Source organism: Pelodiscus sinensis, chromosome 18 (genome assembly GCF_049634645.1).
Source record: "Pelodiscus sinensis isolate JC-2024 chromosome 18, ASM4963464v1, whole genome shotgun sequence".
Taxonomy (NCBI): Eukaryota; Metazoa; Chordata; order Testudines; family Trionychidae; genus Pelodiscus; species Pelodiscus sinensis.
In genome coordinates, this window is record NC_134728.1 from 24072243 (window position 1) to 24096763 (window position 24521).

General features: G+C 47.0%; 2 protein-coding genes across 7 annotated transcripts in view; one reads left to right on the plus strand and one right to left on the minus strand.

Annotated features, from left to right (window-relative positions):
• Nucleotides 1-12798, minus strand: part of MATN4 (matrilin 4) — a 36311-nt gene extending 23513 nt beyond the window's left edge. The window contains exons 1-2 of one of the 2 annotated variants that reach the window (XM_075901286.1): nucleotides 12662-12798; nucleotides 11005-11056 (exon numbers count right to left, since the gene is read on the minus strand). The gene's annotated coding sequence lies outside the window, so the exon portion shown is untranslated. The remainder of the gene's footprint in view (nucleotides 1-11004; nucleotides 11057-12661) is intronic. The other variant, XM_006121905.3, reaches the window with a different exon arrangement.
• The window catches only part of RBPJL (recombination signal binding protein for immunoglobulin kappa J region like), a 43826-nt gene that overhangs the window by 929 nt on the left and 18376 nt on the right, over nucleotides 1-24521 (plus strand). For 4 of the 5 annotated variants that reach the window (XM_075901291.1, XM_075901288.1, XM_075901289.1 and 1 more), the window contains exon 2: nucleotides 12630-12744. In XM_075901291.1, the coding sequence (XP_075757406.1) occupies nucleotides 12630-12744 (115 nt within the window). Of the gene's footprint in view, nucleotides 1-12629; nucleotides 12745-16012; nucleotides 23964-24521 lie in introns of those variants that run through there. The other variant, XM_075901292.1, reaches the window with a different exon arrangement.

The window sequence follows — 24521 nt, forward strand, 5'->3', positions numbered from 1 at the left end:
TTGAGATCAAGAGCCAGAGGAGATGGGGCAATGTCCCAAGGTCTGTGGTGAGGCACCAGTCACTCTCAAAGTCCACTTGAGAAAGAGACTTTTTGGAAAGCTGGTGGAGGACAGGGAAGGTCAATAGCCAGGAAGTTTCATGAGCTGCTCCAGCATCACCTGGTATGGGAATGGGGGACAAGAGTCATAATTAGAGTTGCCTGGAAAAATTCCAACTACCCGTTGTTTTGTGAGAATGTCCCCGTTTGGAAAATGTGAAGTGTGCCACAAAGACTGTCTGATTCTGCCAGAGTTCTGATGGAAACAGGTTGGCCAGGCAAGTTCTGAAGGCAGGTTTTGCTGGGGAGCCCCAGCTTCTAGGCTCCACAGCTCTGGGGCAGCCAACTAAGTGGACTGTCACAGGGCTAGGCAGGGCCTTTTTAGGGTCCGCAGGGTTCCACCAAGCGGACAGCCCCAGAGCTGGGATTCCATTCCTTGCATGGAGAATTGTGAAATGTTTGGGTTTCGTTCCTAACAGTTTGTGACATATCTCAAGCCTCCGTGCGAGGGAACTGCCTGTCTGCACTCAGCTCTAGTAGAAATTCTAACATTGTGGCCTTTTACAAAGCTTTGCAGCACAGATCTGAAAACAGGGCTATTCTCCCCATTACACAGAGGGGGAAGCTAAGCCATAGAGGTGATTTGCCATGGTCATGCTGCAGGCCCGTGACAAAGCCTGGAAGCCTGGTCTCCTAGCTCCCACAGAGCAACCGCTGGCTGAGTCATCATTGGATCAGTCAGACTGCAGAGCCAGGTCAAGCAAACTGTTCAGCTGATTTCTGACTCATGCCAGAATGGGCTTTGTATCTGCACTCCTCACTGGTTATGCCAGCACTTAGCTAATGACTTAACAACACTCGAAGCACATTGAGCAGGGAAGTTGCGTAGGGACCAAGCATCTTCATTCTTGAGTGGCTTTTAGGTCTGGTCATTGCACAAAGGAAAGGGAAAACCAAGCAGGGACACAGGAACCCTCTCACATGGAAAAAACCTGTATTCCCTGGTGCAGACACCTGGCCTCTCTCAAGCACTTTCTCCTGCTTTACAAGAAGCTGTTCTTACAAAATTCCCTGCCTCTTTTCCTCAGCCCCCAAGTCTGATGGAGCCATTTCTCCCAAACCCTGCTTCATCACTTTCCCTGAGTCCCTGCATGTGTGTGAGCAAGGGGTTAGCCCCTTTCTTACTGAATATTAGGGCTCCACTCTATGCAAGACACACTGTAATTCAGCTATTTCTTTCCTACTCTGGCCTAAGAACCCTACGCATAAATACATGCCATTTGCAAAACTAAACGGGGCAGCTCCTTCATTCCTGAGGATCCTGGGAGGAGACAGGAGAGAAGCAATTTAAGCTGCTAGCTAAGGGGTGAAAATTCTCATGGCAAGAGATCAGGGGTGCATAGGGTCCACCTGCTGGACAGGATGAGCATGGCATCATACTGTGCCTTTGGTAATGCTATCTCCCTAGAAAGGGTCTGGGATTGTAGACTCCTCGGGACAGTGACTTCTTTCTGTTTTGTATTTGTACAGCACCTAACGTAATGGAACCTTGGTCTGTGCCTGGAGCCCCTAGATTCTCCCACAATACAATACTAGTGGGCCAGTGCTGGTATTGTAGGGTGACACTTTTCTATGTTGCATTAAATTCCACTAGTGGGGTAAGCAAATCCCAGTTCTAAATATTTTGGGACTCATTTTTATCATCCAAGGCACAAATTAACTTACACACACACCCCCTTCTGCAGGACCCCATTCCAGCAGCATAGCAAAAAAGGCTGAGGTTTAACATTGCCTTCCCCACCAGCTGTGCTGAATTCATGCAGCTGGAGAGGTTTATGTGAACCAAGAGAAAGACAGAACAGTAGCTGCAGGTGGTGTCTGCTCTCGGACACCAATAGCACAACAGAAAGAGAGGAGCAAAGATGAGATCAACAAATGCTTCTCACTAGGTCCATGATAATTCTTCCATTTCCTCTCGCTGGATACCCCATCCCAAACCAGCCAAGGACTCTTTAGAGTAAGAAGCGTGGCCAGGCATCCCAGGTATAGAACCTGCACTTTACCTATTGTCAGACATTCCAGGTGCTTCCTGACATTACACTGGAATGTAAAGAGGATGACCAGCAACCAAAGGGTTGGATGCTTCCTGTTTGTACAGTCAGACGCGTGCAGTTCCCTGCAGGGCAATAGCCATCGCTTCCTCAAGTACCTTCACATGGACGATGACGTGAAGGAAATGGTGGCTATTACACAGCAGCCTGGAAACATCACAATGTTTCATGTCAACAGTGTTGAATTATTTAATTCTAATCATGCCAAAAAAGTGCAATTATAATTTAACATTATAATATTAAATATAATGCTCAATGTAATAGATCACACTAGAGGATTTATCTGACATTGCTCGGGTCCTTGACTGAAATATTTTTTTATTTTCCTCATTTAAATTGTTCTGGGATAGGTCTGGGGATGAGAGGTCCAGTATGTAGGCTGCCCTGGGGCAACCCCAGCCCTCTGGCACCAAAGCCGCCCGGGGACATGTAAAAAAGTGCCTGTCCATGGCTGCTGCAACGAGCACAGCTGGGAGAGTGGTGCATGTCCCTTGGCTGGGGGACAGACACACCCACAAACTCCCAAATACATAGTACATAGCTGTCCCTTTCTCTACCCCTGCTGCCCCAATGGTGTTATGGCTATCCTGGTCCCCATCTCTGACCCTTTGCTGCCCTCCTGTGGTCATTATACAGCATAACTGTACCTTTTAGCAGACCCTCCCTTTCCATTTTATGAGAAACAATCGCATTCCAGGCACATTCTATTGTCCTGGCACACCCAACCCCTTATCTTGCTTTAAGTTATGATAAGAGGAAGCTGCATACCAAATTTGGTGGTCCTAGCTCCTACCATTTAGGAGTTCTTGAACAAATAGACTCACAGACACACAAACTCTCTCAAACATATAGTAAATTAAAATGCACATAACCTGCTTCTGCTATGCCAAGTTATTAATTTCATTTTCAGCTTTATTTTTAGCCAATTTTGTATTGTATGCAGATATCCAAAACCTGGGAATTTTCAAGGCTCTCTCTATATACTATAATGAGCAATGTATATAAAATACATTACTCATTATGGCAGTATGTAATGTAATTAATAATCTCTTTGCAATGCTCCCTAGTACACTTTAGTGGAGTAGTGTTTCAAATAATACACTTGGGAACTCTTAGTGCACTCCAGCAGGACTTATATGGACCAGTTTATGTGCAACACCTTAGTGCACATTATAATCCATAATCATGGAGCCTGCATTACTGCTTCATCTAAGTAGTGTATGTTTGTTTACTCAAGCTGTGAAGCATACTCCCAGCTGCAGAGTAGATGTGCCCGAAGAGGCACATAATGGAAACATTCAGCAGCATTCTACAATTCCACCAAGCGGGATTTAGATTCTTGCTGAGAAGCATTCAATTTGAATCTCAGACAAATTTGAAATGAGCCCTGGTTTGAGTCTGATCTGCATGTGTGAACCAGATGTAATCAGCTCTAACTCTGCTTGTGTTCACAAAGCTCTCAGAGCTGCATGCAAACTTTTCTGCTGCCTTTGGAGATCCAGGAAGATTCTGAGGCTGCTCCTCATGTTCTCCATAGGGTTTTGACACTAAAATGGATTCCCTTGGAAATTTTGCATAAAAATTCCAGGATAGCCACAAGTCCTCTCTGTGGTTTGTGTAAACCCATAGTAAACTTAAACCTCTCCTCAGTTTATGATTGAGACAATGGTTCTCTTGATCCCAAGCCTTTCCAAATACCAGGACTTGCAAATCTATGTGAAATGCTTCTGCCGTGCAAAATAGCATCTTGACTTTAGCTACCGAGTTCATTGGAAAATGACCCAGCTTCCTAACACTCCCAGGGTATGTCTACACTACAAAGTTAGTTCGAACTAACTTTCATAGGCGCTACACTAGCGCTCCGTTAGTTCGAATTTAATTCGAACTAACAGAGCGCTTAGTTCGAACTAGGTAATCCTCATTCCACGAGGATTAAGCCTAGTTCGAACTTACTAGTTCGAATTAAGGGCTCTGTAGCCCCTTAATTCGAACTAGTGGGAGGCTAGCCCTCCCCAGCTTTCCCTGGTGGCCACTCTGGCCAACACCAGGGAAACTCGTCTGCCCCCCTCCCGGCCCCGGACCCCTTAAAGGGGCACGGGCTGGCTACGGTGCCCATGCCAGGTGCAAGCCTGCCAGCACCCAGCCAGCAGACCCTGCACCTGGCACGGATCGAGCCACCCACCCGATGCCCCCCAGCCCTCCCCCTCTTCCCGGGACCAGGCTGACGGCTCCCGGGAGCGTGCCCGGGACCGCAAGAGGCGGGCAACCGCCTGGGCTAGTGCGGACATCGTGGACCTCATCCACGATCTCCGCACTAGGCACAGGAAAATGGCTGGCTAGGGCAGGAGAGCTGCCAGCCTGGCCACCCAGGAGCAGGTATGCATGAAAATCGAGGGGGTCCACTGAGACCCCTGACCCTGAGCCCTGAGCTTACAATGGCCGTCCTGTGTCAGACCAAAGGTCCATCTAGCCCAGTAGCCTGTCTGCCGACAGTGGCCAACCCTAGGGACCCTGGAGGGGATGGACCGAAGACAGTGACCAAGCCATTTGTCTCGTGCCATCCCTCTCCAGCCTTCCACAAACCTTGGGCAGGGACACCACTCCTACCCCCTGGCTAATAGCACTCCATGGACCCAACCTCCATGACTTGATCTCATTTCCCTTTAAACTCTGTTCCAGTTCTATCCTTCACAGCCTCCTGCAGCAAGTAGTTCCACAGGTTGACTCTTTGCTTTGTGAAGAAGAACTTTCTGTTACTAGTTTGAAGCCTGCTACCCATTCCTTTCCTTTGGTGTCCTCTAGTCCTTCTTTATGGGAACTAATGAAGAACTTTTCTTTATGCACCCTCTCCACCCAACTCCTGCTTTTAGAGACCTCTATCCTGTCCCCCCTCCGTCTCCTCTTTTCTAAGCTGAAAAGTCCCAGTCTCTTTAGCCTCTCTTTATATGGGACCTGTTCCCAACCCCTGATCATTTTAGTTGCCCTCCCCTCTCCCAGCCTCTCTTTTCCCCTCTCCCACCTCCTTTTCCCAGTCTCCCCCAGTTTTGTTCAATAAAGACAGATTCCATTTTTGAACACAATTGTCCTTTATTTTGTACATCAAGAAAAGGGGCTAGGGAAGGGTAAGTGGAAGGAGGTGAGGGAGGAATGGGGCATGAGCCCCCGATGGGGAGGACTGGGCTGGCTCTGCGGGCTTTTGGGGTGGAACCTCTCCTGCAGCCCCCCGATTGCCCCCTCTCCCCAGATGGCAGCCTGCGGCAAGTGCAGCCGGGCTGATGGCCGAGTGCTGTGATGTGCCCAGTGTGGGTACTCTGGGCACTCCAAGCCAGGACTGCTTTGCAAGCGGGGCACCCGAGAACTGTCTGTCCGGGGTGGGGGTCGGGACCCTTTAAGCGCAGCCCTCGGCTAGCCTGAGACAGCATCTCCACGCTCTAAGTCCTCCTCTGATGCCCTGCTGGCACTGCTTCCGGCCATCCTTAAGCCTGGTTCAGGGTCCACTTAATGTGGACATGCTAGTTCGAATTAGCAAAACGCTAATTCAAACTAGTTTTTTAGTCTAGATCCGTTAGTTCGAATTAGCTTAGTTTGAATTAACTAATTCGAACTAAGTTAGTTTGAATTAACGTTGTAGTGTAGACGTACCCCCAGGCATGACACCCACCAGAACTGAACTAAGCAGTTCAGAGGAGCATCTAGGGAAGTATGTGACATTTGAGTCTGAAAGACACAGTTACCTCCCACCTGACATACCAGTTTCTCTCCAACCCAATGGGACAATCTTGCAGCTCCACCACATCCCACCTTTCAAATAAAATCCCTCTTTAGAAACAGCAAACCTTTCATGAACTGTAGCTCCCATGTCACTAGTCAACCACTTACACCAGTTTCCTTAAGGTACAAACTAGTCTTCTCTTCTAAACTTTTAATTCTAAACGCAAACATATGAGAAATGGCCTCATGCTTTTAAATAGCGTATTTGAGTTATATATGGCCTGGATGTTTTACTGATCATGTACAGTGTTTAAGAGAATATATCCTTGAAAAGATAGGTCCACTGTGGTCAAAAGAATGGAAAGGAGCTTAGGGTATGTCTACACTAGCCCCCTTGTTCGAACTAGGGAGGCTAATGTAGGCATTCGAAATTGCAAATGAAGCCCGGGATTTAAATATCCCAGGCTTTATTTGCATGTTCCCGTCCAGTCGCCATTTTGAAATTCCACTAGCCCTAAGTAACTGCCCGCAGCTACACGCGGCAGTAAAACGGTAATTCGAACTAAGACCTTAGTTCAAATTAACTGTTACTCCTCCTGGAATGAGGTGTAACAGTTAATTAGAACTAAGGATTTAGTTCGAATTACCGTTTCACTTCCGCGTGTAGCCGCGGGCAGTTACTTCGGGCTAGTGGAATTTCAAAATGGCGACCGGACGGGAACATGCAAATACAGCCCAAGATATTTAAATCCTGGGCTTCATTTGCAATTTCAAATGCCTACATTAGCCTCCCTAGTTTGAACTAGTGGGCTAGTGTAGACATACCCTTAGATATTAAGGTATTAGCTGCCTTTCAACAGGAGAGAGAGAGAGAGATTCTACAAATTTATTCTGGATGGGGAGGGAAGCCCAACATACTCCACTAATAGGCTTAGACAACTCATCAAGCACACCAAAATCCCACCACTGAAGAGGGGTCCAATCATAGTCCAGTGGTAGCCTGATACTTGAAAGAATGGCACTCAGTTTCCTATTCTGTGATAGACTTCCTGTGTGAGCTTGGGCAAGTCACTTAGCAGCTCTGGGCCTTAGTTTCCCATCTGTAAATTGGAGTAACAGCACTTCTCCATCTTGCAAGAGGTGTGTGAGGATAAAAGCATTCAAGATTATAAGGTGCTTAAATTGACTATGGAACGAGTAGTCCGTATCAGTACCTTTGATAAATAATGATCCATCTACTTACACACACACACACACACACACACACACCTCTCTACTTGACAAAAGAGGCTCATTAGACCCCAGGAAAACAGAAACCCAAGAACAGAAGCATGATTTTACCTGTTTCCCACAATGTTGCATTTAGAGATGGAATAAAATATTTTGTCATTTTACTGCAAGCTTATAAAGTTAAAACTGAAACAAGATGATCTACAATTTTATCCTGCCCTGCCCCCAAAGGGTAGACTGTATAGCAGGGCTACTCAATAAGCGGCCCATGGGCTGCATGCGGCCCGCAGTCCTTTTGTTTGTGGCCTGCGGTGCAGTTTGGGTTTATGCAGAGCTCAACACGGAGCCTGTGGGTGGGATCCTTTGAGCATGGCCTACACTGGGAACATGCTCCACAATGGCAAGTCAATATAATGGTCCTCTGTTGAGATGCGTTTTAGTAGTTAAATTCCTGGACTGACATTGCTCATTAAAAGTGCTGTTGTATGGGTGGAAATCGGGTAAATGTTGCATTTTATTAATATCAGCAGAACTGACTTAAATGGGGCCTGCATGTTGTGTAGTCTTGCCTTAACCTTTGTATTCATTTCCGTCAGTGTGAAATACACTATTTGCATATATTTGCATATATATTTGCATGTATAAGGAACCACACTCAAGTTGCTGCCCTTGGCATGTGCTATGAGTATCACTGTGGCCCCCGGGGCTTCCAAAGTTGAGTAGCCCTGCTGTATAGTGTATTCTATGCACATTTTTGTACCATTCCCTGTATTAACTGGACTATTTTTAGAATCTTATATTGCCAAGACTGGAAAGGGGAAAGTACCCTTCTATCTGCTAAAAGTGTTACATGACACTGAAGGCTACGTCTGTGTTGCCTGCAAAGATCTACAGGGGGCCAATTCTTCCAGCCACAGCCACAGGTAACAAAGAAGCATGGATGCTGGGTTTCAGTGACTGACCTCTGAATAAAATTCTTATGCCAGTTCTGATTAAAATCTGGATGAGTTCACATTAAGTGGATTGAACCCAGATGTTCCAGCTGCTACCATGATGGAGATAAAGTTATTAGATAATCATTACTGTCAACAAGTCAAATGAGCAGCTCAGCCCTGTACTATTCCCAGGTGATGCTTGTGCTTGACTTTTGGCATAAATCGATCAGCCAGTTTCTGTGGAAACAGCCGATTTCCAGCAAGTTTTTCTAAAAACAAGTGAATTATTTTCACAACCGTTTTCCCTTCCTCTCTTATTTACTCATGGTAGCATCTGGTTGTCATTCACTCTCACACACTACCTTGCTCCTCATCCTTCATGTTTCAGCCCTATTCATGCAAACATTCATGAACTGCATTTTCTGATTTTCCCCATTTTTAACAAGGGAGACGCATTGTTCAGAAATCTAACAAAGGGGCCCCTATTGGAAACTTTTAAATGATTTAAGCAAGGCTTCCCTTGAAACCCTTTAACTCTTGCTGGAAGCCTCCAAGGAAATAAATAACTGCGTTAGGAGCAAGCACAGCACAAGCCCTTTTTAGGACCACAAACCACCGGCAATTGCAGCCTAATTAGCTGTGTTCTTTCTGTTCATTGTGATTTCCAACAAAAGCATCTTTAAGGCAACGCCCACACTCTAGCCTGTCTAATCTGATTAAACTTTTTTTTAATTCTTCCTTTTTGTGGAGTTTATGAAAGTGTTTGGACGTTTCCAACTGGATGTGGTCATGGCCTGTCTGCTCAGACGCAATGCGTTATTTTTGCCCAAAATACCAAGATCTTCTGCATGCCTTCCAGATGCAGAAAAGCTATTCGCTTCACTGAGCCATGCTCTGAGAGAAGAATATCAGAGCTGATAGATACCAGGTAGATGTGAGTGCAGGATTTGAGATGGGATTTTGCACAAATTAAAGGCAATTCTAATGACAACTCAGAATGGACCACTCAGACCTGCTTCTGAAACTCAATTTGGAATGGTAGTTCTGAACTACACGTTCAATGCCTTTTATTAATTCCTATTATTATTGCAAAATCTGCTGTTCATTATCAAAGGCTCCTCTATGAAGTGTGGAAAAGTTTCTGTAGGTAATTTCAGTGTAACAACTTTAGCCCACATGCACTTGGGGCTCAAATGAGGCAGGACCCCACTCATTTTCTTGGTGTGTGACTAGACCCTGCATCTCAATACTGAAATGATACATTTCCTGGCAGCTGAGGCCCAGTAAACCTGCACCAGTCCTGGGAGCTCTCCTCCCCCCCCCCCATGTCACTTTATATATGTGGTAGGCTCCATTCAAATTACAGAATGTTCCTTTGCATGCCAGACTTCCAATCTGATGATCATATCAAGCTTGTTAGTTTCCTTCTGAGAGGCTATCATCAATTCCATACATTTGGAAGGTGGGACATTGCTAACCCTAACATTGAAACTCTAAAACTGCCTCGAAGGGACAAAAGAAGGACTTAGGTAAAACCCAGTGATTCTCTGCACCATCACAAATGCTTCTCTTATTCCATCCCGCACAATGGGAAAATGCAAGTAACTTCATGTTCTACATCTGCTTAACTTCAGCTTAATAATTTTGTTCAAATTATTGCATATTAGCACAGATACTATGAATGTATAACAGTATGAGATTCGAAATGAGTTAGCTGAATAATTGCTTGTGTGAAATGTGCATGCAACAGAATGGTTCATTTTCCCACATAATTATCACAATTATCCAGTTTGCATGTATAATGCATATTTTATTACACAAACCAGACATTCCAATGCTTGATATGCTACATCACACTACGGATATCAATCTGTATGCCTCACTGTCAAATAAGATATTGAACTGTATCTGTAGGAACTTTCTTAACACCGGCAGATGATGAACATGCATGGTGTAAGACAGGGCTACTCAACTTTGGAAGCCCCGGGGGCCACAATGATACTCACAGCATATGCCGAAGGCAGCAACTTAAGTGTGGTTGCATATGCATGCAAATATAAATGCAAATAGCTTCTTTCACACTGACGGGCATGAATACAAAAATTAAGCCTTAAGCTGCAGCACCGAACCCAAAGGTGGCCAGTGTGAGACAGTTAGCACCTCTCAGGCTCTTCCCACAAGGCTAAGCAGCCAGCACTTCCTACAATGCCCCAGCGCTCCCGGAACCTCCTCCTTGGGGGCTAGAAACACCAATACCCTGTACCCTTCTGATCCAGCCAGCCCGTCCACTTGCGTCTTTCAATGCTCACCCCACCTGGTAGACGCCTCACCGTTCAGTGGAGGCTATGTTCAAAGGATACTATCCGTGGGCCGTGTGTTGAGCCCCACATAGACCCAAACCACACTGCGGGCCGCAAACAAACAGGCCGTGGGCCACGTGTTAAGTAGCCCAGTGTGAGATAAATCACCCACACAATTGGGAACACGTTACTGGAGCATAATCTCCAATGAGACTATAAAGAGAGATGAAAAGTATTCCAGAGACACAGTGTGTCATAATTCCTAAATAGCAATACGTTTGAGCATGCTCAGTTAGGCTACGTCTACACTGCCATTTTTTTCAGCGGAAGATATGCAAATCACACTCATTTGCATATCTTCTTCCGATCCTTTTTGCAAAAGAGGTTTTGCCACTAAAAAGCCCCGTGTAGACGGGGCTATTTGTTGGGAAAAAACCCTCCTGCACAAGGATCCTGTAAACCTCATTTTTTGAGGAATAAGGGATCTTGTGTTAAAAAGGGTTTTTTTCTGACAAATGCTCCCATCTATACAGGGCCTTTTGGCGGCAAAACCTCTTCCGCAAAAAGAATCAGCAGAAGATATGCAAATGAGAGCATGATTTGCATATTTTACTGGAAAAAAAGGCAGCATAGATGTAGGCTTATTCCCAGCACCACATCCCCAATACCGAGTGCTTACCGTGGGAAGGAAAGAGTGGGGAGTCCTGGATTGCTGCAGTTTAGATCTGAACCTGGGCAGAGAACAAAGGCAGAGAAGAGAGTTGATTTTTGGCATGCAATGGACCAGGTCTCAGGGAAGCAGGCAAAAGCTGAGCAGCACATGTCCCAATGGACCCTTCCTTCCTCCTCTAGTTTTCCTCCCACTGACCAGGTATTTCATTCTTCAGCTCTTTGCATCCTTCCTTTCTATGCACTCAGGCAGCGATTAACTCCTGGGAAATGTTGGGATTCCGCTTCTTCTGAGCGCTGGGGCCAGGACTTGGCTCTTGGGAACTCAGTTCCCACCTTTTCTCACTGATGTTTCCAGACCTGGTCCCTGGGAGCCTCTTTGCCCATGGTGTTAGATCTCAGGTCCTATGAGCTCCTGCTGGCTCTGAACACACGCCAGGTCTGTACTCCTGGGAGCCTATCCGTGAGCTGGCTGCTGTGGGCACCTGCACCGTCCAAATGGCATGACCTGTGGGCTCCCACTCCCTCTGAGCACCATGCTCCTCCAAAGCACCATTCTGGGGCTCAGCTCCCCCAGCTCTTTCCTGGGCATCAGAATGACAGGGTCTCTGATCAGGCAGGCAGCAGCTCCTACCTTTTGGGGGCACAGTGAGCTAAAAGGGAATCACTTTCCCAAGGCATGCACCTCTCTATTCCTTCTCCCACCTCCACCACCACTTCCCTGGCATCATGAACCCCAAGCACAAGTGCCCAGTATGCTGCTGCTGCTATACAAACAACTCATCACCACACAGTTCTCTGTGTGGAGACTGATTCTTGGCCCAGTCCATCCATTGCATCCAACACCTAACATTAGGACAGTCTTGGAGAGCTCATCTATCCTGACAGGCAGGGAGCTGGGAAGTGTAGCAGGGAATAAGGTGGTTGGGAAATCCCCATGGTCATTATTTATTTGTATTATGTTAGCACCTACAAGACCCAAATATGAACCGGTGGTAGGTGCTGTACAAACAGAGAAGAGAGTTGATTCTTGGCGTGCAATGGCCCAGGTCTCAGGGGAAGCAGGCAAAAGCTGAGCAGATCATGTCCCACAAAAGACAATTGCTGTCCCGACAAGTTCACAGTGTGACTGTTCCCTTTTGGCTGGAGCTGGGGGTAGGGTTACTTGGAGTGGACAGCTCCTGGGGGCAAAGATGGTTCTGCACTGGAAGAGGTCAATGGGCTAGAGAACTTTGGGCACAGGAACCCCATAGCAGGACTGCTCCCCTCTGACTGGCAGGTACCGCTGGGGTGGGGAGATTCTTGGGGGTTCCCAATCATTCAGGTGGCACTGAGGTGGAGAATCCAAATGGGTCCACTGGGGGGCACTGTGGTGGGGCGCCCCTAACCCTAAAGGGTTCGCTTCCCTGCTCTGGTGGGGGGCACTGGGGTGTGCCCCACTCCCTTTGGCTGGCGGGGAGCCCCGGAAGTCTGCATTCCTCTAACTAGCGGGTGGCCCTGGGGCGGGGAGATCGGGGGTCGCGCCCACTCTCCGCTGGGGCACAGCGCTAACACAGGGGGCCCCGCCGGCCGGTTCCGGGGTGTCCCCGCCGGCCAAGGGCAGCCCCGCGCCCACCGCTGCGCCTTGCCCCGCAGGTGCCCTGCTGCCCCCGGAGCCCCTCACTCACCTCGGCCGGCTGGAGAGCGCGGAGGGGCGGCTGCGGAGCCAGGCGGAAGGCGGGCGGAGGACACCCCCGTGCTGCTGGTACAGGTGGGTGCTGCGCCCGGGGACCCCCTCCAGCCGCCGGCGTGTCCTGCACTGAGAGGGGCCGGGGCAGCGGCCGGCGCATTTAACCCGGCCTCGCGGGCGGGGGCCCGGGGAAGGAGCCGACCCCTCCCCCTTTCACACCGCAGCGAGCGGGGCTGCTCCGGGGAGAGGGGCCGGGCGGGGCCCCAGGAGCTGGCGCACGGCGGGGGGCGCGGGAGGGGCCGGCGGCGCTGCCAGCCGCTCCCCCCCCCCCCCGCCCCGCGGGCATCTGGCGCCGCCAGCGGCTCCCAGCAGCGGCCGGTCCCGGGGCTGGCGGGACACCGCGGGGCAGAGTCACGGGCGCTGCACGGGGCGGCCCCCGAGCGCTGCCTGGCACGCGCGGCCCCTCGCACAGAGCGACCGAGCCGGGGCGGGGGCCTGACACGTGCGCTTCTGCACACGGGCTCCGCTGCACAGCTCTGCCGGCGCCCGGGGGCCAGGCGCTGCCGCAGGTTGCTAGCCCCGTGGCGGCTCAGAGGTGGCTTCAGCGCACGAAAGGGTCACACGTGTAAGGAGGGGTCTTGGTTTGACTTAGGGCTGTAGTTTCCAAGATACAATCTATCGCAGACAATTAGCCTCCTGCATGGCAGCGGTCACCAACCGGTAGATCTTGGAGCCTCTGACAGGTGATCCTGACTGGTTTGGCCAAGAGACTATCAAGCACAGCACTTCAGCTGCCTCTTCCCCCACTGCTGTGCATCTCCTGGAGCGACCTCCCCCCACTTCCTAGGCGCCTCCTGCTTGCTGTGCAGAGTAGGGAAGGGAGAGGAGGGGGCATGATGTCAAGGGGCCCCCTCTCCCACCCTGTATTCTATCTCCACAGAATGGAAGGGGGCACAACAGGGCTTGGGATAGAGGGAGTTTGCTGGCTGCTTTTGGGAATGGTGCAGGGCCAGGGCTGGGGTGAGCCTGCCTTGAGCCCACTACACCACCACCCAGGAGCCTCCTGAGGTAAGCAGTGTCCAGCTGGAGCCAACTCAGAACCCCTGCCCCAGTCATGCACCCCAAGCCCTGCCCTAGCCCTAGCCCTGAGCCCCTGGACTCAAACTTCTTTACAGAGCTCATACCTTGAACCCCCTCCTGCACCCCAGCTCCCTGCCCCAGGATGAGCTCAGAGCCCCTCTCACACTCTAAATCCCTTAGCCCAAGACCAGATCTTGTGCCCCAACCCTCTGTCCATGCCTGGTGAAAAGGAGGGAGGATGGGAGAGGCAGGGCCTAGGAGAAGAGGCACGAAAGAGGCGGGGCAAGGGTATATGGGTTTAAGGTAGATCCTGGATTGCATTTAAATTCAAAAAGTGATCTTGTGCTTAAAAAAGTTGGAGACCACTGCCATAAGGAGACCCACATTTATATTATCTACTTTTGTATGTAGACACCAAGCCACCGCTAATATAAACACTGCATCTCTAACGTGCCCAGGTTTTTGCTCCTGTTTATATTTGCAGCATCCATGTACAGAGCAACAAGCAATGGGCCTGACCCCCCCCCCCCCCCCCCCGACTCTCATCTACACCAGTTATAGAGTTGTGTAGCTTCATGGACTTGAATAGCATTACTCCCCATTTATACTAGCACAGATGAGAGGAGAATCAAATCCAAATCTGACCTGGCTACGCTCTGTTTAAAGAGTTTCTTCTGATCCTCAGCAGCATATCTACAGTAAGTTGAAAGAACGCGGCAGTTTTGTTGATGGCGGTAAACCTAATTCTACGAGGAATAACACCTTATTTTCGACATAACTGTCGAAAAAAGGCACTATTGCATCCACGCTGTGCTTTTTCAAAAGAGAGCATCTAGGCTCTCTGTCGAAAAAGCGGCTTGCTTTGTTGACAGAACTGGCTGTAGTCTAGATGCTCTTTCTCAACAGAGGCTTTGTCAACAGTATCTGTTGACAAAGCCTCTGTGGACAAAAGCCTGTAGTCTAGATGTACCCCCTGACTGACTTCCTTCTGACCCCAAACTGCTGAGGTAAATAAGGAGTGTCTCCACTGAAGTTTTAATGAAGTTACATGAGTATAAACAAGCAGGGACTCTGAACCAGAGCATGTTGAAGAACACATAATTCCTACAGACCTAAGCAGGAATAACTTGGGACAAGTTAAAGGTTCTGAGAATATTTTGTTTCCAGGTGGATTAATTGGACTTCAATAGCTATAGAGTTTCATTACTTTATATAGTGATGTGGTTAATTGTATGGAATTTCCTTGGCAGGTCATAATCATATATCCACATAATTTGTCTTGAGTTTTTCATGTTCGTGCATGTACAGAATAGGGTGGCAAGCAAAGGGATGTGCTAGGGAAAATTTCAATCATAAAAAATATCCATCAAATTCAAACTTTATATAATTACAGAATTATTCACACCTGCTTAGCCTTTATCTGCACTCATCTTAAAGGCCTGGGAGTGGTTTTGTTTTTCTTCCCTATTGCACTATTAGCATATGTTTGGAAAACCTTTTAACTGTGAAGGCCCCAGGGGAAAATGAGTGAGAATGTGCCTGTCCAGATTGCATTGATTTGGCATAAACTTTAAAAAACAACAAATAGTCTTAAAATACATAATAGGGTGGCAAGCAAAGGTATGTGATAGTAAAAATTTCAAAAACTTAAAAAACTCGACTACCCCCTGAAGCTATTGATTGGGCAGTTTGGGTATCCCTGTGTAGGGAAATGTATGGGGATAGCAAGTAGTTTTGAGGCCATGGATTCATAGATTTTAAGGACAGAATTGACTATTACAAATATCTGGTCAGACCTTCTGCATAACGCAGCACAAAATTCATGTACAATATTGTGACTTCTGGTTATGGAGAAATTAGGCATGACCAATTAGACACATTGCCCTGCTCCTTATGCAGTCATTTACACAAGTGCAAAGGGCGTGTGAACCATTACCATTCCGATTTAGCTGCATTTTATACACACTTTGAAGTGCCATAAATAACTGGCCTGAGGTACAGGGCAGTGGAGAATCTGGCTTGTCTAATTAATTAGATCAATTCCTCCCAGCGTGCTGCTCAGGGAAACAAAGTTAGTATTGTATTACAGTAGATTTTCATGAGCCCAGTCAGCTGTGGGCAGGTGATATATGACTTAAATAACCAGTTACATTCTGCCTGAAGTAATTAACCCCCTAGCTGACATAAGTTTCCTGGTGAATTTCAAGTGGCCACATTTTTTTACTCACTATTCTTATGTGTTATTGGTGCTGCTGTATCTGGGCTCAAATCCAGAAAAAGGCTGCATTTCATTTGTGGGTGAAGTAACCAAAATATATCACTTTTAAATATACATTCACTCACAACACCTCAAGGGCGGGTTCTTCTGAATTAAAAGAAGTATTGAAAAGTTAGGGCTCTCAGTCACTACAGGTTTCCTATCAACGAGATTTGTAATGACTTTTCCATTCACACAAAATATAGCATTGACATCATATAAAGGAGCAATGCATTCAGCAACTATCACAAACACTCAGTAAAATGTGTATCACAAACCTGTAAAGTGGGTTTCTTTTTTTACTTAAATTGTTCTATTTCCAGTACAAAACTATAATAACTCGTGGTAACAGTGACACTCAGTCAAGCTCTAATGCAGTTGGATTCAGCAGGCAGAAAGTCAAAACAATCAAGTCCTTCAGCTGAGAGAAGGTGTAAATATAAGCTAAGGACCCAGCCCTGCAAATCTTTCTCATAAGTAGTTATTCATGAGAGGTTATTTACATGGGTAAAGGATAACATGACTAAAGAGTTGAAGAATCAGGCCCTAACCTTATGTGGAACATATTTTGATCTTCATGGAATTCTACTTTATTTACCTAGGGTGAGTCTACACTGCACCCGTAGCTCGAAATAAGCTATGCAATTTGAGGTATGCAAATTGCGTAGCTTATTTCGAGTCAATTTCAAAATAGCTTATTTCTAAATTTGGCACTGTCTACACAGCACTTATTTCGAAATAAATCACTATTCCGAAATATCCCTTATTCCTTATGGAATGAGGTTTACAGCGATCTCAGAATAGCGAACCTGTTATATTTCAAAATAACAGGCACGCTCAAAAAACGTGGAATAGCTATTTCGGGGTACCTCTGGTATCCCAAAATAGCGCTGCTGTGTAGACGTAGCCCTAGAGACCAGAATAGCTGGAAAACTCCCTTCACAGAAATGAATGCATTTTTAATCCTGTTTGTGTGTTAGAGAGCACATATTAACATTAGAGCTATGATTTCATACAAAGAGTAACAGTTTCTAAGACCCAGAAAGCACAATTTGTGCTTGTACCATTGCACCCATGTTTTTCTGCACTTGTCCTCAATTGTGGGCACAAATATGAGTTGTAGGACAGATTCCTTATTTGCCCCCACAAAGGAAGGGAAGCTGGGATAGAGCTATAATACCTTCCTGATGGGAATTCATATTAAACAATACATTCAAGAACAGATTTACCATTAAACACACATTTGTTAGCATGGGACCCCCAATGACAGGGGGCCCCCAAAATGCGGCAGTGCAGCAGGACTCAGGCAGGTTGCCTGCATACCATGGCCAGTGACCCCACGCCACTCCTGGAAGTGGCCAGCTGCTGACAAGTCTCTGCATGCCCCTGTGGGGGGATGTGTGTGTGGTGAGGGAGGCAGCTCCACACATGCTGCCCCTGCCCTGGGCAGCACACAGAGACTCCCTCCCCACAAGGGACATGCAGAGACATGCCAACAATAGTAGAGCAGGGCTAAAGCAGCTCCCTCCTTTTTTGCCTTCCTCCCTCTGTGCCTTTTTGCCCTCTGTCCCTGCAGCCCCTAGGGCTGTGGTGTCCAACACACTAGCCACTAGCCACATGTGACTTTGGCCAGTTGAGTGTGGCTAGATGGCTTGAAAAATGTGGCTCTTTGGCTGGATGAGTATGGCTAGTTTGGACACCATGGCCTAGGGAGATGTCTCTGTGCTTTGTCCCTGCCCCGGCCAATGTCCACTCTGCAGCTCCCATTGGCCAGGAACTTCAGTCAATGGGAGCTGCAGGATGGCACAATGAAGTTGTGCAGGGGCTCCGTTAACTCTAAATTTGCCACAGAATAAATTGCAATTCTTGCTTAATTATGAGGGGTCATGTTACAAACCAGCAGAAAGGCTGGGCAGCAGAAGCACAGTAGAGATATCAGAGATGAATGTACCTTTGTTTTGTTTAATTTAAAAATCCAATATAATATATTTGCAAAATAGAATCCTAGCAGTCATGTTGTGATAGGAGCAGCCAGCACAAGGCCCCAAGTATAAGATAAAATGGAAGGCGAGCTTTAAGACAGCATGTGCGTAGCAAATGTATGGTGTCACCTTATCTAGTGAGAAGAAAGAAAGAAAGAAAGAAAGAAAGAAAGAAAGAAAGAAAGAAAGAAAGAAAGAAAGAAAGAAAGAAAGAAAGAAAGAAAGAAAGAAAGAAAGAAAGAAAGAAAGAAAGAAAGAAAGAAAGAAAGAAAGAAAGAAAGAAAGAAAGAAAGAAAGAAAGAAAGAGGAAGGGTCCATTTGAACTGTGGAACCAAGACAAAGCATTGATTGATATGGCCTCATAGAGCAAATCGTTACTTACCCAGAAGTTCCTTGCTACCTAAATACTTCAGTTCCCTTGTCATAGCTCAAACCACATTTGATAATAAACTACCAATTTAACCCCTCCCTAAGGGTTAACCCTTCTCTAAGATAATATCTCTAGAAAGGAAAGAGCCCAAGGGACAAGCAATACGCCCTGAGTACAGTACATCCTATACTTGGCGTGGTTTACAAAAATCAACCAACGAGGAGAAAGGTCTTTGGGGGAGAAATCCTCTATTTGATTTTGCTTCCAAACAATAGTTCACTCTACACAGTCATTCCATTCCCAGCTAGAAATTCAGGCACTGAAAAGGGGGTTTTAGAAAGAGCTCCAATAACCTGGCCCATGCTCCACTGCAAACATGATGCTGTAATAACACAATACTTTGATCCAAGCATTTTAATAGTTCCATACAATAAATGGCATACAGAGTGAATAATTCCCTACTCCATAACAGTTGGGAAGTGCCAGAAAACTGCAGAGCGGGTCTCTGGCAAAGGCCCTTTGACTTTCATGAGGTAAATTTAAACCAGATGGACTCTGGGTGGTCGCCTGAGTTCAGAATGCTGAACTCTGTTTAAAAGTGCATCACTGAAACAATTTAGTCCAAATATTTAGACAGCAATGGCTGCAGAGGAAGGACAGGGGGACAGGGCCTCACTTTCCTAAATGATCATTGTAGCTGATTCATATCCTCCATTGTCAGCACAGCTGGAAGAAGTCTGATTGTCCTTGCTTTGTCAGTCTTGTGAGGTAAACAACCCCACAGGGACAACTGTGCCCTTCAGTAAGCCCTGTGCAATAACCCACATACTCGTGGTTCTCTTTGCAAATTTTAAATAACACCTCCCTGGTTCAATAGCCCTCTAAATGCACATTGATAACCCTATGCAGAAATATCCTCCCATGCAAACCTGAGCAGGGGAGTTACCATTCAACTCAGTGTGTCTGACTGCAACCCACTACCTCTACAGGACTCCTTGCTGCTGCCCCTTGCTCATCTTGTAGTTGTTCCCTATTCTGGAATTACCATGGTTATTTTTCCAGTTAGTAATATTTATTGGCTAGGCCGTTGGCCTTGGTCACAGCTTTCCTTTCTGCTTCCACCTGCTGTTGGTATTTCAGGGACTCTGAAAGCAGAATCCATCTTCACAAAGGGCGCACAGACCTTGTCCCAGATCCTTTCCTCCCAACAAGCTTTGGAAATGGTCCGATTTCACACTGCTTGGGATATTTAGCTATTCTGCAAATCAGGAGCTATCTGATCCCTATGCAGGTGAATGAGAACTGTACGAAAACAGAATCCTGCAGCTCTGGAGTGGAGCGGATGACTGATGGGAGCTTTGCTTCTTTGCTGGGTTAAATGTTGGAAGGCAGGCAAGTAAAAAGGGCTAAACAGAAATCTGAGCAGCATGTTTTTTCCCACTGATTCATGCTCCACAAACCTAGTCTTTGTCTCCGAGCAGCTCCTTCTGCTTAAATCAAGATAACTCCAGAGAATAATGCTCCCTTTTGTTGTTTCTTCAGCATTTGACTCCATTTCCAGACAATCCTTTAATACTTGAATCAAGGAGGAATGTGTATCTCTGAAGCTGGTCTCTGATCAAAGCCCATTAAGCAGCTACAGAACCACGTGGATAGAAAACTTGACAAGCTTCTATGCTGGTGGCCCAGCATTAGAGCGGATTGATGTATCAGCAGAATCCTTCATCGGGGGCCAGACTCTTTGTGAATGAGCTGGGCACATTGTCACAGCTAAGACTTGAACTGGGACCCACCAGTGCACCCACGATTTTGCACCCATGGTACTGAAAGCCAGGCTGGGATGCTGAAAAAAAAATCAGCATCTTTGTGTCTAATTTTCCCTGGAGCCTCATTTGCAAAGTATAAATGCTACCAAATGGAATGGCAACAGTTTGCATCCACTCATTACTCATTATCCAGTTTGTTCCGAAATTAATTAGCTGCTTCCCAGCCTGAGAGGGTGGGACTGAGAAACTATCAGGTGATCACTTAATAGACACCTAAACCTTATAGAAGAGTGGTGACCATATAGAAGGGTGGTGAAACACCAGTGGGAGAATGGAATTGCAGAATGGTCTGGCTCCTGTGGAAAGCCCTGAGCCAAGGTCTATAGGAGTTTGGGGATTCCAGGGGAACCAGCCCAGGGGTTAAGTGCTTTATCCCAGAGCTGGAAAGACAATGAAGGATAAAGGAGTGGGAACAGGGCCCAGAGAGTGGGTCAAAGAAAAGCCCATGAAGGGCAGAAGAACCTTCCTAGTTACTTTTTGTGCCACCCAGAAGGTATACGCTTTGTTGCGACTTGGCCAAAGGGCTAAGCCATATCTTCAGCACAGCGCATGGAGAGCTGAAGAGACCCACCTTGAGGAAAGAAACAGAGTCAGCCAGCACCACGTTTGGCCCGCGGGAAGTTTTACAGGATGGCCATGCTGCATGACACTGCCTCTTGGCATGCAGTACACTTCAAGCTGGTTCCTAACCAAAACGGGGTCCAATTCTCCGCCAAGGGACAAAGAGAGGCCTCTCCCAGGTGAAGATCAGTCTTTTTGCAGGGTTCAATGAGGGGGAAAAACTCACAAAGGCAAACTGAAGTGGAAACTGCACATTGCAGTTTGGGTTTTCAGCATTACATGTGAGGCATATGATGACATGGACTGGAGGCCAATATTATTTCAACGTGCTGGCTTGCTTTGTCTTTGGCCGGGCCTGGGTATAAACCATTAAATAGATATAAATAAATGAATTAAATCACCTGCCAGGACTAACTGACTACGATAAGTGGAATGGAGTGTGCCGATTGTTTTCCAGGGACAAAGTTGGGAGCTCAGAAGCACCTACCACTGGCTCAGAAGCAAACCTATGTCAATGTTTTTGAGACCATCTGATAAGTAGAACTGCCCCAGCACTTTGGCAAAGAAGCTAATTGGCATCGGGCAATAAATAATGAAATGTCTGCAGAGAACTGTCACTGTACTAACAACTACAGCCAACGTGTCAGCCTCGTCAGTAGCAACAGCACATCTGGGTGCCAGTGAATGTCGGTTGCAGTTTGTACTAGGTGGTTCTGAATAGGTTCAGCAACCATAAACCCCTCATTTCTCAGATACAAAGCAGCAGCTAATGTTATCTGCTGACCCAAGGCCAGATCAATCAGCATTGCCATACTGACTTCAGTGAAGCTGTGCCAACATACACCTGCTGAGAGTCTCAGTCACACATTGGAGAGCTTAGTGTCTGTATAGAAGACACTGGGGAACAAGGAGAGAAGGAGATCAAGAGTATCCCTCTAAAAACCAGGGGAAACAGTGGTGGAAAAGATGGTGCAGTGAAAACACAGCCGGAGCTATTATGAGAGGAGGACTGCAGATAAAGAAGATTCCAGGTTGTTACATTCTTGTGCTGGAGACATCTGCTGTATCAATAGTGTTGCCTGTTCTAGTCTCCAGGACAACCTGAAGATAGAGCCACCAGCATCACAGTGCCAGGCAATGAATCTTTGTCGGAGTGTCCGCAAGCTTAAGCCGGTGCATAGAGTTGTTCCTAAAAGCTGTAAAGGGCACTGTCCTTTTCCAGGAGAGTTGCGCTCTCCTGAAAAGTGCAGCATTGGCAGGTGAAACGTCTTAAAGACTTCCTCAGGATTTCTGGGATGAAGATCATTTGCTGCTGTTTGTTTCTGTTTTTCTAAGAAGTCCAGGTGCTACATTATTTTGAGTCCAAAGGAGATAAGTATAAGATGGTCTGGAATCCTGAACGGGATCAGATTTGTAGTTGCTCCCAAACGGTTGGTATTTTACATATTTGCTACTTGTAGCTTCTGGCTAGTGTGAAGTGTATTTGAGAGCCGGATGGATTATTTTTTCAATGAAAACGCAGCCAAATTGCTGCTGCCGGAATTTCCCTGTGCTGTAGCAGATGCCGCTCTGAGTTTCCAATCGCCAGCTTGTCCTTTGAGCAAATCACCAAGGATTGGCTGTCACCTGGCATTGTCTAACCAGTGGTACAGCATCATGTATGCAGCTGTGATCTGGGGTTTCTAGCTTCTGCTCGTCCTTTTTACATCTAAGGGTCTGTTGTGTCCTTAAAAGCAAATGTCCCCATTTTTCACAGCTGTGTAGCTTGTAAGTGTGAGCAGTGAGAAGCTCTGTGCACTTGGAAGCCACTGTGCCAGTGTATCTGCAAACAACATTTTTAATAATAGCTGGTAGTTCTGAGCCTCCACCATGCGGCCACCATTGCTTTGACCCCCTAATATGTTAGGTTATTTCTCTAACACAATGCATGACCTCTGCGGTGAAGGAGGACCCCATGCCAAAGGCTGGGAACCAGTTTCTATACAGTTTTCATACAGGTTTATCAATCATGAGCATGGCACAGATATTCAGGTTGTGCCTGGTCCTGTGTGTATGAACACCCTCATTTGTGAGTGTCACTGGGCATGGAGACAAGAAACGTGAACTTAGTTTAAATGATGTTCTTGCCACATTTGGCCGGTATGGTCCTCCACTGATGGGTACATTTTCATTGGCTACACTGCACTGCCCTCCATCAAAAGGGTGTCAGTGTGGGAATGAGAGGACCTGTCTGAACAGCTCCTGCTTCCTCCCTTCTCAGTTTCCTTCCCTTAAGAAAGTGGCCCATTGCCCTATTAAAGCACAAAGTCCATGCACCCACCTACTCCGTACTGAGATGGTTTTGTGGAATGCTTTGTAGGCTCTGTTCTAGAACTCTGCACAGGGTGAATTTCACTTCCTGCAAAGATGGGATGGCAGTACAGTATGGGACATCTCCACAGTGCTTGCCAACTGCCTAGCTTTTCCAACTTCTCTATGGCCTGTCTTCCTTCCGAAACAAACATCCTGTATGCAGGTCACAGCACAACACAGCAAAGGGCTGTGTGATTTAGACCAGCCTTATCTGCTTCCAATCAGTGAAAACATAACCTACTGTGGGAACAAAGTTGGCGGGCCAGATTCTCAGCTTGGGTAATTCCCCTGAAGTCAATGGAGCTATGCCAGTTTCCACCAGTGGAGAACCTGGCCCTTAGTTCACAGTATGGCAAAATGGGGACATTTCCATGGAGCAATCACCAGCAGTAACCAAATAAGTTCCCAATCCCCAGAATGATGGCTTCCTAGCCAGGCTCATTATGAGCTAACATAAACATCCATAATGTACAAAGGGGTGATGTAAAAACCAAGGTACATTAAACAATGCACATAAGGATATCACATTATATGGTGGAAAGCTCCACTGCCATGAATGAGACTGTAATTATCACAGTCAGTTATATAAGGAGGAGGAGATCACTAAAGATAACAGCACCTGATTTACCATTGCCCAGCACCATTTATGCTGGTATACAGGGAATGGGTGTAAAATGGCACCACTCCAATTGGATAGCATGTGACTGCACAAGACACAGGGCAGCTGGTCACATGTCTTTAAGGGCCATGCATACAAGAAAAGAACAACAGTGACAATCAGCATGTCTCTATTGTGGTAACATGGGACCGAGAGGCGTAAGAGGATGCGCTTCCCCATTAGGAAGCAGTGGGAATGGGAATGTTTTCAAGGTGTAAGATAAGCTTTCCCTATATGTGTTGTAATGTGCTGGAGAAAGTAGTTAGTAAACTAACCACACAATTGGAATGATGGACTTGCCTTACAGCAGCTTTGAAACATTCACGATCCCAATGCATTCTAATGGGATTTCTTCTTGTCCTATTTTGCATTCGGGATGTTAAGAAACGAAAAATCAGCTAATCGTGTAGTCGATAGAATTTCTGTCGACTACATGATTAGTCAATTGGGTTGGAAGCCTCCGGGAGCTACTCCTGATGCGGCTCTTTTACTACATTTACGCTGCCCCCACCTACCCAGCCTAGGACTCCGCACAGCGCCGCCGGCAGCATCGGCCTGGCTCACCACTGGAGACCTGGCCGCGGAGCACCGCCAGCCTGGCCAGTGAGGTGAGCCCACATCTTCCCGTGCCCAGCCTAGGAACGCCACACTCGCCTGGGTGCTGCGCTCCTCCCACTGGGCTTCAGTCCTCAGCTCCTGGTATAGCGCCAGGCAGCCCTGACCCCTTCTCTGCCTGCTGGGCATGAGCAAGGCTCCTGGGAGAGCGGGGCCA